The sequence below is a fragment of the Pelecanus crispus genome, chromosome 5, assembly GCF_030463565.1.
Source record: "Pelecanus crispus isolate bPelCri1 chromosome 5, bPelCri1.pri, whole genome shotgun sequence".
NCBI lineage: Eukaryota > Metazoa > Chordata > Aves > Pelecaniformes > Pelecanidae > Pelecanus > Pelecanus crispus.
The window spans coordinates 63,641,424-63,658,294 of NC_134647.1; the positions used below are offsets into that span (position 1 = coordinate 63,641,424).

Consider the following 16,871-nt stretch of genomic DNA (forward strand, 5'->3'; position numbering starts at 1 on the left):
ATCGAGCAGACCGCCTGGATGGAGCAGGTTTGGGTGTAACCCTTTGGCTACCGAGGGTGAGCTCCGTCTGTGGGTTTGTGTGGCGGAGGGGAGCCGGGGGTGACAGCTGAAGCCCAAACCTGCCCTCCTGCAGTGCTTCTGCTTGGGGAGAGGAAGGCAGGCACCGCGTTGCCCATCGGCCCTGTGAGCACCCAAGGCGGCAGCGGTGGCTGTGGCGGGGACGGGCAGGGACCGACGGGATGGCTTTTGAGCTGTTTTGTGGCCGTCTGTTTCCTATCATCCATGGGAGCAGCCCGCAAAGCAAAATCCCCCCTGACAGCTGCAGTGTGTAACGTAAAGCAGCAGCAATTTTAGGCCATGACCTCAGTCCTCATGCTTGCGGGAGGAGCTCGGGCCGTGCCCAGGTGAAACCCTTCCCCATTTCCTACCCTGCGCCGGCCCCGTTGGGTGAAGCTATCAGAAGCCAGTCGTAGCTCCATCAAGCACCAGCCCATATTTAATTAATTTGCATGTTTTGACTCCATCCGTTCATAGTTCCTGATTAAAAGCTTATTTAGAGTGACACAGACTTGAAGACTTTCTTCAGGCCCATGGGGATTACATCTGGGAAAAACTGTAGGTCTTATGTGTATAATGGCAATAAGGAAATGCTCCAAATAAAAGCTTCCTGCTAGGTCTTTCCAGTGGGAAAACGAAACAATTCTTTTAGGCTTACTTTAAAATTAGTGCCATATAGAAATATGTGTATTTTTCCATCGTGCTGCTTTGTCTAGAGACCATAAGCAACAGAATACGCTCAGAAAAGATGCACAAGCGTAACTAAACCAGAAGAATTTGACAGAAAATAAGCCAATGTGCTCTTAAGTTCATTTTGAGCCCCGAGCACAGTAATTGCCTGTGAAAGCAGAAAGCTGTCAACGTGGAGTCACGGCCCTGCGTGGTGTGGGATGCTGGAGCTGCGTGGGAAAGGCGGCATTTAACCGGCTGCTGAAATGGGGGGATTATTTTTCATTCCTCGGGGAAGAAGTTAACCCATCTGTGCCTTGGGGAGCACTAGCAAGGACAAACTGCTGCCGTTTCTGTACGTGTCCAGGCTATTTTGCTTCCTGCAAAGGCAAAACTTTTCTGCTTTTCTTCAAACTTAATCTGTTAAAGTTACATTTAGCAGTTGCACGAGCGCAGCGAGCCTGCGAGAGTGCCAGCAGCTCCGTTCTGCAGGCAGGGAGTAATGAAATGGGTTTTTTTCCTGCTAACATGAGCAATTTGGGTGTGCTGCTTGTTAAGTGATGGGAAAGGTGCTGGTGCCGTTCTGTGATGTGAGTCCCTAGCGAAAGCCCCCGACAGAGCCTCCAGGTCCCGGTGGGATGCCTCTGCTTTTCAGGATTTTCTTTCCCAGCCCTGGAAGATGTTCACAGCCCGGCTGAGGGGAGCTGGGCAGAGTCTGAACCCCTCTGCCTTTGCAAGTGTGAAGTTGTTGCAAGTTCAGTGGAGAGGCTGAGGGTTTTTTCCCTTGTTGCCAGCCTGGGGGTGCAGCAATCCAAGATGCCCAACAGGAACGCTAGCGCAGGGGCTTGGGACAGGCGCTCTGCCCATCACCGAGCCGCATGCCATGAATACCCTGCCCAAAATCACACCACGTCTGCTCTGCGAGCTGCCCCCTGCCTCGCCTGTCTGCAGTGTGAAGTTTGCATTGATAACCCCGCTGCAAAAGGCTGGAGCATTTTATTTGGAGTGTCCCACCAGCACCCACGGGAGCCTGGGGGCTGCCCGTCCCTCCTCACAGCGGCCGGAGCACGGCACAGCAGGGTGGGTCAGGCATCCTCTGCCTTTGCCACGGTTACGCAGCCACGTTCTTGTCGTCACCCGGTCCTGTTCAGCATCTCCTGGGGACAGTGGATGGATGGGAGCGCCGGATGGATGGGAGCGCCGGATGGATGGCAGCGACGTGAGGGGCCGGAGCTGCAGGGAGAAGGGTAAAGGGCCGAGGGGCTGTTCCTGCTCCGCCTGTGGGAACAGGGCTTCGGCAGGATTAATTACGGACATTGAGACCTTCTGCAGCTTCTACTAAAGATGCCGCCTTTTAATCGCGGCAGCCGCTTGCGTTTCCTTGGGAGAGGTGCTCAGCAGAATAACTAATGCGTTCAGCCTGGGAGGGTGCAGCATGCGGAGGGCGAGCTCTGGCTGCAGCCTGCAGCATCAGGTATAATAAGAACTGTATCGTTAATAATTGACTGTCTTTTCAATAATCTTTCCTGATAAGGGAGGCAGCCCGGTGACAGCCCAAGCAGCGCTTAGCATTTTGTGTTTTATGGAAAAGTTATCTATGCTATGGAAAGTAACTCATTTTATACAGCGGGCTTGAACTGTCCTCAGAAAGGTCATATGAGAGCGATGGGCTGCTTTATTAGAAAATGAATCCTTCTTTTATGCTGCTTGTTTTAAACTTATATATATTTGCTTTCTGAGCAAGGTCACTGCTCAGCTGACCAACTTTTTAACAACTGGAAAAGGCATGTTTGCTGCTCCGAACCCTTCACTGCCGGCTCTCGGCACGGGAAAAGATGCCTCGGAGGGAGGCAAGCGCTTCTGCTCCCCAATGGGTTTGTAAGGGGGAGCATGAGAAGGTAACACAACAAGATGCTTTTCTAACAATAGTTTTTCCTTTCACCAAAAAGTGCTAAAGCCATTGCTGCAGTGCAGGAGAACACAACAGGCAGAGCTCAAAAAAATGTTGTGTTATAGCTAATGAGACTGTGCTAACGTGCTGCTCAGCAGGGATGAATTATCTTCTTATTTATAGGCACAGGGTTAAATGTTTCCAATTTAAAATTGCTAGCAAGATGCTCTCAGAATGAAATTCATATATATTTGTCTTTGTGGATCAGTTAATTTGTTCTTTAAATCTTCTGGGGTGTAATGCTGCTCTCCTTTCTGCTGGCTGGGGTGGATGGGGAGCAGGCGGGCGCTTATATTGCCTGGCAAGTGGGACAGAGTAAAAGAAGGGTTAAATGTGACTGTAAAGAGCCAGTGTCTGAGACAGAGCTATTTAAAAAGACAGTACATTGTCCCTGCAAATGGGCTGCCCCGGGGAATGAAACTACTTCACTCTGCTGTTGCCTTCTCATGTATCTGCCTTCTCGATTTCCATTTCTGTACATATTTATTCCTGCCTTGAGAAGAGTAATGTAATTTCATTCAAGGTAGAAATCAGCAATGCTGCGCGTGTGGCGATGTCACCTGCCTAGAGAGGAAAATAAGTATTCTTCAATTTTATGCAATAGGGGAAAACTCAACAAATAGAAAGCCCAACAGAGGGTCAGCGTAACAGTTATTAGCAGGATGGAGACCCACCTAAAAGCACTGCCCTGCCCCGAACTGTGGACCAGACCCTGGGCATATGGGTATGCTTCTTCCAGCAGACCACTTCATTCTTTTGTCTCATTTGTATTAGGGACAGGCATCGGAGAGCACTTGTGGGGTCCAAGGAGCCATGGTTTTGGCTCAAAGCCACCCACCCCATGCCTGAGCTGCCCTGGGCAGGCAGGGGGACACACAGGAGAACATCAGCAAGCTGGCAGGGAACATTCAGCATCCTTTTACGAGGTGATTTTGGAGTAGATCGGTCAAAAGAGAAAAGTCATAGTATCAATTTGGCGTGCAGCGTTGGGACTCAGCTCATAAATGAACCGATTAGATGTAATTATCTAGATATTAAAAAGCATCCTATTCACTGGCTTTTCTCCCCACCCCTCTAAATAAATGACCTAGAAGAGTGCAGTGTAGCTGGTCAGACTGTAGCTGGGATCTGTAAGTGCTCCGTACTTGACTGTAATCAGAAAATTTAAAAAAAAAAATGTGAGAAAGAGGTTAGCATTCATTTTGGCATGTGCTGTTTGTTGGCAGGAGGAGGCAGAAGAAATTGCCTTTTATAGAAGTGCAGTTAATTGGAGAGCTCGTCAGGAGGCCGTTGGTCAAGGGGTTTCAGAAGCTGAAATGGCATTGGGCAGGCATCAGCGTTGCCATCTGGCCACATGAGCATCAAGGAGGTACCAACCCTGGAGGAGCTTTTGAGAGTTTTGATGTTCTCCTTGGGTTGGGACCCTCCCAACTTTCCGTCAGGGCTATACGTTGACAATAAACATGTCTACTTGAATGACAGAGCTAATTGTTTCTTTAAATGGTTTGGAACTTTCAAAGTATCCTTCCTATGACAACAATACAGCAGGATTTGGCTTCGTTTTCCTGCTGGTCTTTGTTGTAGTTAAACCATGTCGTGTCAGTGCTTCTATAAGGGAATAACAGCAACACCTCTAGACTCTATATATCCTAATCTGCACTGCATATCCAGTTATCTTGCCGGATCAGGTCCTGTGGGACCGTCTCTGCCGAGGAACCAAATTAGATACTCGAAGGCAAATGCTAAACAAGCAACCTAGTCTCCAGGAAACCCCCACTTTTTCCCCCGTAGCAGGAATTAAAAGACAGACCTTCTCACTCTGAGCAAGGTTGCCCTTGTCATGCAAGTCAGGAGGCCTCCTACAGTGATGTCCAACTGCCTCAACCTCCTTTGCCCTTGTCAGCCTCCTCCCTGTGTCTTTCTAAAAGGCATGGAGGAGAGAAGCTTCACCCAGGACTTTTCTTGGTTGTTCCCAGCCTTAATCGCCTCTCACACTCCAGGAGGGTCTTACCTGTGTCCACATGATGGGAAAGAGCTGGAGGGCAATAGAGACCAGGCTGGATGTGAAGTTCACGATGTAGGCTGTGGTAGATCTCCGCCTGAAGATCTTCCCTGATATGAAAGCCATTTGCCTGTATTTTAGTGCAATTTGGTGGAGGCTTTTTATAACAGTACAGACACGCTCTGAAATGATGGGTTTCATTTGAACAAGATTTAACATAAATTTTGAATCTTTGGTTGTTATGCATTAAAAAAAAAGTGCCAAACCAGTCATTTCTGTTTATAGTTTATATCCCTTGCTGTTTTCAGACATGTTATATTACGTTGCATATATCCAGCTTGCAGGAGTCAATGAAGAGTCCTTGTGCCATCTATCTCAAGCCCAGTAGAAATCATCCTAAATGTCTGTCTTTCCTCGTTTGCAGTCAAAACCATCTGTAATGCAGGGGATGTTTTATAAGAACCAACTACCTGCAATGTGTCTATGAAGCACGAGTTGTGGCCACTGGAAAAGGAGCTATTGATTTAAGCAGCTTGAAAGTGCTTAGCAGACACAGTCGGGCTGCAGAATATGGGAAAAAAGCGGGGGTGTGGCCTGTGAAGAGGTGTAAGGCTTTAAGGAGAGATTAAGGTCAGATGATTGAGCTTTTTTTTAAATTAAAAGTATCTATTTCTTTTTCTTTCAAGGGTGAAGCGACTGACTCATCTGCCCTAGCTTGTCAGAGGATGTTTAACTGACAGCCTGATTAGACCACACCATGGAGAAGACAGATGGTATGGATGCTACGGGATGTTTGTTTGCTCATTTGTTTCTTGAAAAAAAACCCCAACCAAGCCCTGACGTAATTTCCTTACCAGAAATACTGTAAATAACCTGTTTTCTATAGATAATGCACTCGGGCCAGGAGGTGAAAAATACATCGTTCATGTATTATGCAGGCTTCCTAAACCGCAGCAAAAACGTGGTCACAGCTCTCAGTTCAGCGCATATTTGTCCTCCTGTCCTTTGCAGGCAGGACAGATCTCCTCTGCTCCCACCGGCTGGGCTTTGCTCTTGTGTCATTTTACCCTGTGTGACATTTTCCCTCTATCATTCCTCTGACTTTCACGTGCTGCTTTCCATCAGAAAGGTGGCTGCATCTTGGTGATGCTCTGTGATGAGTGGCACCAAAAGCCATGCCAAATTCTGCTGGTCCCTGCACAGCTGCTGCACCAGGATGGAGATGGGGAGCAGCCATGAAACCTGGTTTCTTCTGGCCGAGCTGCTCCTCCTTGTCCTCATAGAGCACGGCTTGTTTGCTCAGAGGTGCAAAGCAGCCCAAACCACGGTGATTTCAGGGACTTGCCGCATAAAGAAAAATGAGCAGTAATGCAGAGGTTTAACTATTTAGACCCTCAAGGCCGAAATTTGGGGGCTGTGAATTTTTGCAGGCTGGATTTGACTGTATTAAGTTGTATTAAACCAGGAGCCTTGGGCTGTGCTGCTGGAGCTGTGCCGTTTGCCTGCGATGGCTGGGTGTGCAAACACTGTCATGTATTTCATGGCAATTTTCCTCAATTAAAAGCCGTACTTGGTGCCGTGCAGCCGGGCACCTTGGGAGGCACATGTTTCTCATGGATGCGGCTGTGTAAAGCAGCCCTGGCTGGCGCTGTCTGGGTCTGGCCTCTGCCCGGTGCTGTATTCATCATTTTCAAGGCATAATTTGTGACCTGGTGCTTGCTGATGAAACGATGCAACGATTTTCCTGCTTGGCCTGCACGGCACTACTTACACCACTGAAAAGTTAAAAACAAACCAAAAGCCTTGAAAAATGTAATTGTCACAGATTGGTTCCACCTTTGTTTTTTGAGCTGGATTTATTATACATCAGGCAGCTTTTCATACTTACACAGACACGTAGCTCTGCCTGCAAACCCTGCTGTTTGCTTAATTGCCAATTAGAGCCGTGATTTCAGCAAATTTTCGGCTTCCTCAGTGCAACAATTACCTGATTCACTCCCGGAAAAATGGATCGGACCTTTGCACGTGTTGCTGCATCTCTGCGCGGCTTCACCACGAGCTACCACGATGACGAACTGCAGCCCCCACCTGCCTGAAACTAAACCGAAAAAAAGGCAGTAACATTTTTCCCCTGCTGTAAACATATTTTTTGTTAATTTTTTTTGTTGTCTTCAAAAGTCAATCAATCATCTCTTTTTTTTTGGGCTGTTTCAGCAAACGGCCAGCCACCCGAACCTGGTGGGGAGAGGGAGCAGCCCCGCAGCCTCCCCTACTCCGTGGAGACACCGTATGGCTTTCACTTGGACCTGGACTTCCTGAAGTACGTGGACGACATCGAGAAAGGAAACACCATCAGAAGGGTTCACATCCATCGGAAAGCCAAGCAGCCGAAATTCAGCACCCTGCCCCGAAACTTCAGCCTGCCTGAGAACGGCTCCCGTGGGTGCACGTCTGCTCCCAGCAAGAGCTGGACGGCAACCTGCTCCTTCCCCCAGCGAAAGGCATCCCTGGGGGCGGAGGAGACCCCCCGTCCCCTCCTGCCCAATGAGCTGACCCTTCCCGTGGCCGATGAGCCGAGTTACCGGAGGAAAGCCCTTTTGGCGGAGACATGGCGGCAGGCGGAGCTGGGGCGGCAGGAGGACAAGCTCCGTGGGCGGCCGCAGCTACTGCGAGCCTCCAGCATGCCCGCCGCGCTGCTGCCCGGCCAGCCCCCACCGGCAGATGGGAGGGTGCCCTCGCCCCTCTGGCCACCTCCCCAGCCCTGCCACGACGCGAGTGGCTCTGAAAGCACGTTTCACACCGTGCCGCGTTCGCCTGGCTCCGACGGCATCATGTTAAATCTCCCCCGGGAGATGAGCTTGGAGCAAGATGTCTCCTTGGGGCAGAAGGAGCATCCGGGTGGAGGCAGCCCGGGGCTGGTGCAGATGCAGCCCCTGTGGCAGAGCCAGCATCCCACGGCACCGCAGCTGCAGGTGGTGATGGAGAGTGGAGGTGAGGAGGGTGATGCTGCCGACGCCAGCAGTCGTTCCACCTTGGCCAGGGGTGAACCAACTTCACCAGGTGCCCTCCAGCTCACAGAGGAGAACACGAACCCTGGGGAAAGGGAGTTAAGCGTAAGTGCAATTGCTCCAAATGGGCTGAAGAAAGCTGAGGAGGGGGACGTCCGGGCTGGAGAGAACCAGGAGAGCTGTGGTCCTCAGCCTGGTGATGCAGGAGAGCCCGGCGGGGTCGCTGCGCTGAAGCAGCAGATTGCTGCTCTGGAGGAGCAGCTGAGCAAGAAGAAAGAAGAGCTCGAGCAGATCAGAGCAGTGCTGGAGCAGCAGGATCATGAGATCAAGGAGAAGGAGAAAAGCATTAAGTTACTGGCCAGCTCCAAAGCTCAGCTGGAAGAGAAGCTGTGCCGGGAAAACACCAAAGAGGCCAAGCCACTGTCCAGGCAGAGCAGTGGGGCTTTGCAGTGCTACGATGCTGCAGTGAACACCGACCTCTCGCAGGTAACTGGGGCCAAGAAAGCCCATGATAAAGGCATCAACGTAAATATCCCAGTCTCCACCAAATCCATAGGATGCAGTGTCCACAGAGCAGACAACATGAACGTGCAGGCGATGGAGTGGGGTGCTTGGAGTGATCAGGGACTGGCAGATACTTGCACTGGTGTCAGTGGAGAGGGACCCAGAAATTTTGGTGAAGCCAACATCGAGGCTGGCCTTCATGCACTGTGCTTCACCCAATTGAAGATCGATGAGCACCTCAGCGATGACAATCAAAATCACAGGAATAACTACGATACCCAGAGTCTTGCTGCTCACAAGGTGACTGCAGGAAGCTATCAAGGAACAAGAATTGGCTCAAACACAGGAGAAAACAAGGCAGGCTTTGGCGAAGATAAACCTCAAGATGGGCTGGAAGAGGAAGGTGCCCCTGTCCACGAGGATCTCCCTGCTGTTGACCCCATCAGCCAATACGTAAAAAAAATCCAGGAGCTTTTGCAGGAGCAGTGGCTGTGTTTGGAGCATGGCTACCCCGAGTTAGCGAGCGCTATTAAACAGCCGGCCTCCAAGCTCAGCTCCATTCAGAACCAATTGGTTAATTCCTTAAACTCGTTGCTGTCTGCTTACTCTACGCAAGGGCCCGCAGATAAGAAGAATTCGAATACACACTATCAACAGTTGGGTAAATAATATTGGCATAGATTTCAACATGTCCGGGCCAAATCTATTCCCATTTATTCAAGTGTTGAGCAGGGGTGATGCAGTGGAGCTCAGTGGTATAACTGGTATCAGTCAGATCAGAAATAGCCCCTCCTAAACATGTATGAGAAAGGCAAATCTCTTTACATCATAAGCTATGTGATCTTAAATAAAAGAAGCAAAGAAAACCATGTAGGAGCTGATAAAGCTGTGCCTCAGTTATATGCAAGATCAGCTTCCAAAAGTGGCCAGATTTGTGGCTATTCAATCAAATAACCATTTTTCTTAATTAGATTGGACATCTCAATTTGCAAGGATATGGGACTCATGCTCATCTGGCGCAAATCAGCATGAAGTTCACCAGAACCAAAACCAATTCAAGCTAACTGAGCAACTAGGCTGGGAAAAGACCTGTCCCCACTCACAGCCATTCATCTAAAATAATTTTAGCTTATATGAAGATATGAATGCAAAACTGAAGGCTGCCTGTTCACTGTAAGAGGGTGCTTGCGAATAGATAAGTGACCTATTACTTATAAGCAATACGTGTGAAACTATTCAAACTCCAATGCAAAGACTCATCCATGTAGCATTATAGAAGATTTGTATAGGAGATTTCTAATACGTTAGTATTGAAAAAATAAAAAAAACCCCCATTATTACAAAAGTAAAACCTACTTGTATTCATAGGACACATATATAATGCCCAGTCACTTCCTTTATATTCCGAGTCACTTGGAGATGTTTGAGACCCGTATTTTAAAGGTGGCAGGGCAGGTTCAGATTGTGGCCAGGTGCATCAGTAGTTTTGCAAGACATAAAAAGCATCTCCTAAGATGAACTAAGATGCTTACGGTTATGATTTGTATTTTGTTGCTAGAGGTTGGGAATAATCCTTGATAATTATGGCACATCTGCTTAATTAATCTATTATTTTGTATTTTGCTAGAAATCTCTCCAACCACAAGTCTTAAATCTATCATGAAAAAGAAAGGTTATGGTTTCCATGCAGGAGGCAATGGGACCAAAAAGAATCTTCAGTTTGTTGGGGTAAATGGTGGGTAAGCATCCGTTCAGAAGATAAAACTGCCTTTTAACATGTGACGTCCTCTGTATCGCTGAAGAAGTCATTCTTTTTTTCCCCTCTTTTCCCCTCCAAACCTCTTGATTAAAAGGCCATTTGAAATGGAGCCTCTTTTCTCCCTTCTTTAATCCAGCACTGATAACCTGTAAGTAACCCTGTAGAAAAGATGTTGGCGTTTACAGCACAGCAAGGGACACCCTGGGGACTGACACTTTCTGCACACCCATCTTTTGGGGCTTCATCCAAAACCCAGCTGGGTCCACAGGAAGATTCCCACTAACTTTGGTGGGTTTTGGAGGAGGTCAGCATTGCCTGGGTGGGCACGCTGCCACTAACCTGCCTCCATGCTCCAGTGACAGCCAACAGAAGTTGGTTCAGGGACTGAGAAAAGACTATTTCAGTAAATAAGGAATTACATCAGGGTGTAGGAGACCTGTATTTTAGGTTGTGCTCCAACACCCAGTTCCCTGTGTATCCAATATCTAACACTCTTTGGCCTTTGAACTAACTAGATACAACAACGTGTGCTGTAGATGCATCTCTAAGAGCAGCACTGGCACATCTTCTACTGAGGAGTATGTGTGCTGGCATGAAGAGGGCGGGACGCATTTCACTGTCCCTTCACTGTGCAAACAGCTATGTGTGCAAGTTTGGATGCTGGTTTCTGCTGACATATGCTTCTCTGACTTTCCAGTTCAATGGCTGCTGCTGTTGGGTTCATCAGGTGTTACTCACTCGTGTTGCGTAGAGCTTCTTCTACCAACAGTCGCTGAAATGGGTACAACTTGTAGCGAGTAGAGGAATTTTGATTAGTTTGAGAAAAGTTTTGGGATCCCTTAGAGTGAAATGTTCTGTCTCATGGAAGATGTTATTGTTATTAATACTTTTGGACAACCAGAAGAGAGGTCTTTCTAGCAGGGCTGCTCGAATGGTGGACTCGGGTCCATGCTGGAGCTGCAAACACAGTTTTTTGTCCAGCGGTCCTCCAGGTTGCCAACATGCTGCCTGTCCCACCTTGCCACAGGGTCTGTGTTTCTCACGGCTCCCCATCAGCGTGCCAGCAGCTCCCAGCAGGGAGGCGGCACGCAGCCCTTGCGTGGCCACGCTGGGGCTTGTGCGATGGACATTCCTCCAAACCAACCGAGTAGTCCCTGAAGTAACCTTGCCTGCTGCTAATTAACTGCTTGTATCACGCTCCTGCTGGCTTAAGAAGCCAAAAACAAAAGACTAACCCCAAATTTGGCTGTGGCTTTAACCTTTTAACTTGTGTATCACTCCGGGCTTCATCCAAGGCCCATTGGAGTCAGTGTGTGTCTTCAATGAGTCTTGGTCAGGCCCTGTGGTTGCAGATGGGGAAGGAGTGAATAACATGTGGTGTCCTCAAATAGCTACGAAACAACTTCAAGCGAAGACACAAGTTGCGAAGACAGCCCATCGGATGGGGATGCGGAGAGTGAGACAGGGAGAAGAGCTGATGATTTGGAGCCCACGCAAGCGAAAGCTAGAGGTGAAAGCGAGGGGCCTTCGTCAGGGACCTCCTCGCCGGAGAGACGTGAGGACGATGACGTGCAGGAGCCATTGGCAGAAGCAACGCCTTGCACTCAGCACAAGGCTGACAGGTAACCAGAAAACCAGACAGTGATCATGCGTTCCATCACGTTTCTGCAGCCACAGGATGCACGGCACTGCATTCAGTCATTCCTACAGGGCTGGGGTCAGTACTTCATCTGCTCGGTGGAAACGCAGCCACTGACCTCTGTAGCCATGGGAAAAGGCTTCAAAGGGCTAAATATTTTTTGAGTGATTACGGAATGCAATGGGGATTGATTCAGGCCCTACACTTGACTGTGGAAAAGGTGGGGCGAGTCATATTTGGTTAGAATTGTCTCATTTCTCCCCTCTCAAGTAAAGTTTCCAAGTAAAAGTTCTTTGCAGATTCAGGAATAAGATTTTTTTTCCCCCCCGACTTTAAGGCTTCTTGTAACAGATGAAGTTGACCATACAGATCTGGGACTCTGGACTTAAACACCTATTTAAGTGCTTAACTTTGTACCTAAAATCTGTGTCAAATCAATGGGACAACTTGTGTCCATAAAGTTAAGCACTTGAATAAGTGTTGAACATACTCTGACCTAAACTGCATGCTTCAATACCTGCTGCAAGTTCTGTCTCATGATGGATTTACAAAATTATTTTCCCTTTAGATGCAAACCGTCTGAAGATTTCCTTGCCAACTGCCAGCTACTCAGCAAGCACTTCTCAGAAATCAGGACCACAAGCGACAAGCATCTGGTACAGATAATTTTCAGTCCTATTTAAGATGTGGTTCCTGCTTTCTGCTACGTTTAGTGGATAAGGTTATCCTGATGGCGTGTTGCAGGCTTTGCCCTACCATGCCATGGACAGCTTTGTGAGGAGAGGGGGAATGAGATGACCTCTGAGTCAGTTTTAGAATAGCCAAAAAGAAAGGAAAAGGGGGAAAAAAAAAGATGATGAAGGCTTTCGCTGCTTACTCATTCAAGTTACCACAGGAAATTCCTTTCCCCCTTAAGTTATAGCAGTAATCCCAAATCCACAAGCTAAATACCGGCTGGGCGATGCCAGAGCACAGGACAAAGTGGCACGGGGTGAGGAGCTGGGGCAGCGACCGGTTTGCAGGATGACTACCCCAGGAGTAACAGTGAGACCTTGGTGTTTTCAGCGGCACGCCATGAGCACTGTCTGCCAGGAGTGGTTCTGGGTGTCGAGCCGCAAGTCTTCCAGCCCGGAGGCGGTCGCAGCACATCTCAAGGCACTGGGGGCCATCCAGCCCCAGCTCCTGGCGATGGTGGTGAACCTGGCCGACAGGAATGGCAACACGGCTCTTCACTACAGCATTTCCCACTCCAACTTCCCGATTGCAAAGCTCCTGCTAGACACAGGTAGCAACAGCCACTCTGCTCAGCCGTGGCTTTTTTGTTGGGCATGGGTGTGGAAGTTACTTTATGTCACTCTTGCCAATGGGGTGTGGTCCCATAGGGAATGACTGTGGCCGTGAGAGCCAGATAACAGGGATCTATCAACAGTGGCAAACAGTGAATGAGGTCCAGGGTCCTCCCAGGGAATTCAGTCAGGAGCAAAAGGAGATGGGACAGAGGTGGGGCTGGGGACCGACTGCAACCTACATGCAAGGGAGCCATGCAGTAGACAAGCACGGGGCCAAAGTCCATCCAGGAGACAAGTGTAGGGCCAAGGTCCATCCAAGATACAAGCATGGAGCCAAGGTCCACCCAGGAGACGTAGTTGATCTAATGTCCAGCATCGTCCCTCATAGTTTGGCCCTGGTCCCATGGGTGTGGGCAGGGGCCCCAGCTGAGGGTCCTCAGGGACATTAAGGGTCATTAGTGCCCTCAGAGCCCTAACACATCTTGAGGGCTTTGCAATATGACTTTGGAGAGGGCTCAGGGTCCCGGTGGCCAAGGGTTGTCTCTTATGGCCCCAGTTCAGGTGGGATGGGGTGGTGCCCCCAGCTTCTTGTAGCAGCAAATGCCACATCATGGCTTGGAGCTGGAGGATCAGACCTCTGAGAGTGTAACAAACCCCACAGCACTGCAGAAAAACTCCATTTTAAACTATTGAACTTTCAGCTCATGTTGCAAAGAAAGAAAAATCTCAGCTGAGCTTGTACGGGAGAAAAATGCACGCGCGCTCAGCAAGAATAAAAGCACTTTGGCCTTTTCTCATGGGCCAGACAATCTGCTAAATGTTAGGGAAATGGCAGATTATCATACACGTCTATAACCCGATTGTTGCCGCAGACGCACAGGGAGCCGTGGTGGTTTGTCCCCTCCTGCTGCTGAGTGCCCAAGGCGGCCGGGTCCCTGCAGCAAGGCTGGATCTGAGCCCCAGCCCATCAGATATGGCTAATTCCTCATGGTGGAGTTGGAAAGAGGCTATTTGAGGTGAAATGGGGCCAGGACAGATTTACACCGCTCGTTGGGTGGCGGTCGTCTTTCTGCTCCTTCCTTGCTGCAGGATTTGAAGCAACCAGGCCACAGCTCCACACCTGGCATGTGCCCAAGGCATTAATTATCCCCCTCTTTTTTTTTTTTTTTGGTTATGGTCAGTTATGGTCTTCGGAGTTAATTGAGTTGACCTCAGCAATTGTAATTAACTGTAGCAATGCATAGCACCAAATATCCTTTAATTCTGTGCTCACAAGACTAGATATCTAACACAGATAAATCTCAATCCTGTATAGTTGTGGAAACTCCTGTTTCTGGGAATATAGGATGCTGCGTGTTTTATAATTCCCTCTTCACTTCCCGTTTGCTCATCTCTCTCCATCTGATTAATCACGGGGCTGAATCCTTCCCCTGCCCGGTGCATCGCCCGCCAGGCGTGTGTCGCCTGGACCTGCAGAACCGCGCTGGCTACACGGCGGTGATGCTCACCCCGCTGGCGGCTGCCGAGACGGGTGAGGACATGGACGTGGTGATGAAGCTGCTGAAGGAGGGGGACGTTAACCTGCAAGCTGCCCAGGTGCGTCCCGGTAGTTCTGCTGTTTCTTTGAAAACCGCGTGTGGCCCCGTGTGGGATTATACCATGGCCATGGGCGGCCAGCCTATTTATTTGGCAAAGGCATCTGCAAAGTGACTCCTGCTGAGCTCGTAGCCTCCTATTTACGGCCATCACTGTGCAATGCCAATTCAGGCTGTGGCATCATCATGCCCCTGTAGAGGTCTCGGGGTGGGGGTGGGTGCCAGATATAATTTGAGTTCCTTACGCTGCACGTACAGTGCCAGGCTGAGACTCAGCAGTAGATGTCAGGTTGGAGTTGCTGTTTCCCAAAAGTTAACAAAAGCAACCTCAGCTAAATTACAGCATGGCCACCCGACAGCTCCCTGTGATGGGACGCATCGCACAAGAGCTGGGTAAAATGAAGAGGCAAAAGGAAGGCTGAAAATTTTGCAAAACAATTTTTCTGAGCTAAAAAATTAGAAATGACGCCAGGGAGAAGCAGTGCAGGGTGGACCCTGGGGTACAGGATCCTCAGGTTTGCTGGCGAGCAGTCATTTCACCAGAGAGTCACAAATTTCAGTCTTAAGAGATGGCAATGCCCTTCACCCAGCTCTTCTTCCAAACAGCTGTAAAAGTTAGTCTGGACCTAAATTAAACTGCCCAGGAGGGTTAGGGGACAGCTGCCTTTGGGGGCAGCCAGGAGCCAAGTGGTTTGGCCATGCTGCTGCAAAGACCCTCCATGTGGCCGTGGTACAAGTGAGCAGATGTTTCTTGCAACACCTGCTGAAGAGCCCCAGTGTTATTTAATAACAATATGCAGTAATATGCAATAATATGCAATATGCAATAATATGAATTATTGTGATGTAGGTACTATGCAATAATAATATGCAATCTTATGATATATATGCAATAATAACATTCATTATTATTATTATCTGTAACAGTCTGAATGAGCAGGACTGTAGGAGGCCGGTGGGTAAGGGGTGTTCAGCCTTTCCCTGTGCGGTTGCAGGGAGGCCAGACCGCCCTGATGCTGGGGGTCAGCCACGAGCGGGACGACATGGTGCGAGCCCTCCTCTCCTGCCAGGCTGATGTCAACCTGCAGGACGAGGAGGGGACGACGGCCCTGATGGTGGCCTGCCGGCAAGGCAACGCCGACATCGTCAGGCTCCTCTTGGCCCAGCCCGGCTGCCAGGTCGCACTGACGGACAAGGTGAGGCTCTGGCGCCGCGCTCGATCCCATACACAACTTCACATCCACCAGGCAGAGAAAGCTCACACAGGATCATGCTTTACAGGCAACAATCCCTGAGTGGTGTTTTTTAAGTGAAGAAGTACAACTTCAGTCCACTTTCTAATCGGGGGACCGCTTTTAGGAGAGTACCCCCGGTTTTGATGCTTGTTGTGCGGTGGCTGGGGTGGCTGTAGCCTGGGCAGGAGCACTGGGGGAAAGAGCCCAACCTGGTGTAAACCTAAAAAAAAAGATGAAATCCTCAACATGTGGTATCAGCAGAGCTTCAGCTGCAGGAAATTAGGAGCAATTAAGTCTCCCCCAGGAACGGATGCCCCTCCAGGGGGGATGCGTGGGATGGGGCTGGGCTGGGAGCAGCATGGCTGGCCAGTGGAAATTCTCCTCCTGCACAGGCTGTGAACCCATGAGTGATGGGCCACATGGCTGTGTTTATAGTTATGCAACTATTTTCTGATTAAGCTACAATTTTGTCTAAGACTTGCGGGACAGCACCGGGACCAGGAGAAGGCACAGCTGGGATGTGTTCTATGCGGTTGAGGTTTGCACCTCCACCATGGGGAGGTTTGCAGGATGGTGACTCATTTTAAATGAGGGAGGAACTGCAGGGAAGGAGGTTTTGGGGGTAAATAGCTGTGTGCAAAGCTGCCCTGGCCAACCGCTCGCTGGAGAGCTGAGGAAAACTCATCAGCGGGCAGATTGCAAACAGCCTCTTAGTAGTGATGGGGCCAAGAAGTGGAGGTGGTTGAGGATGGAGATGGGTGGATTACGGGGGTGGCCGGGGCAAGGTGCAGGGATTTGGGCGGTAATGTCTTCACCTCCTCCCTCCCCACAGGGCGGTAATTCGGCCCTGTCGCTGGCCCAGCGCGCTGCCCGTGAGGACATCGCAGCGCTCCTGCAAGCCCACGCTGAGCAGAGCCCGTCCCTCTCTGCATGACCGAGTGGGAAGGAGAAACCGGGACGGGGAGCGGGGAACAAACAGCTCCTTCTTGTAAGGGCTCCACTGCTTGCCTTGGTGGCTGGGGCCAGTACCGTGGATTTCCATACATACAGGGGGATGAACCCCATCAGTTATCTGCATACCTTCCCCCTGTCTAATTCTCCTCATTAAGCCTGCTTACACCCCCCTGATCTATGCACATTGCCACAAATGACTCCAAGCTCTC

General features: G+C 49.7%; 1 protein-coding gene across 1 annotated transcript; it reads left to right on the forward strand.

Annotated features, from left to right (window-relative positions):
* The first annotated feature begins 5,436 nt into the window (after positions 1 to 5,436).
* KANK4 (KN motif and ankyrin repeat domains 4) lies at positions 5,437 to 16,642 on the forward strand. Its single transcript, XM_075711348.1, has 9 exons — positions 5,437 to 5,452; positions 6,894 to 8,852; positions 9,819 to 9,930; positions 11,342 to 11,572; positions 12,158 to 12,245; positions 12,655 to 12,874; positions 14,332 to 14,474; positions 15,469 to 15,669; positions 16,541 to 16,642. Exons 1-9 carry the CDS (start codon positions 5,437 to 5,439, stop codon positions 16,640 to 16,642), a joined length of 3,072 nt encoding a protein of 1,023 aa, XP_075567463.1.
* Positions 16,643 to 16,871: the final 229 nt, after the last annotated feature.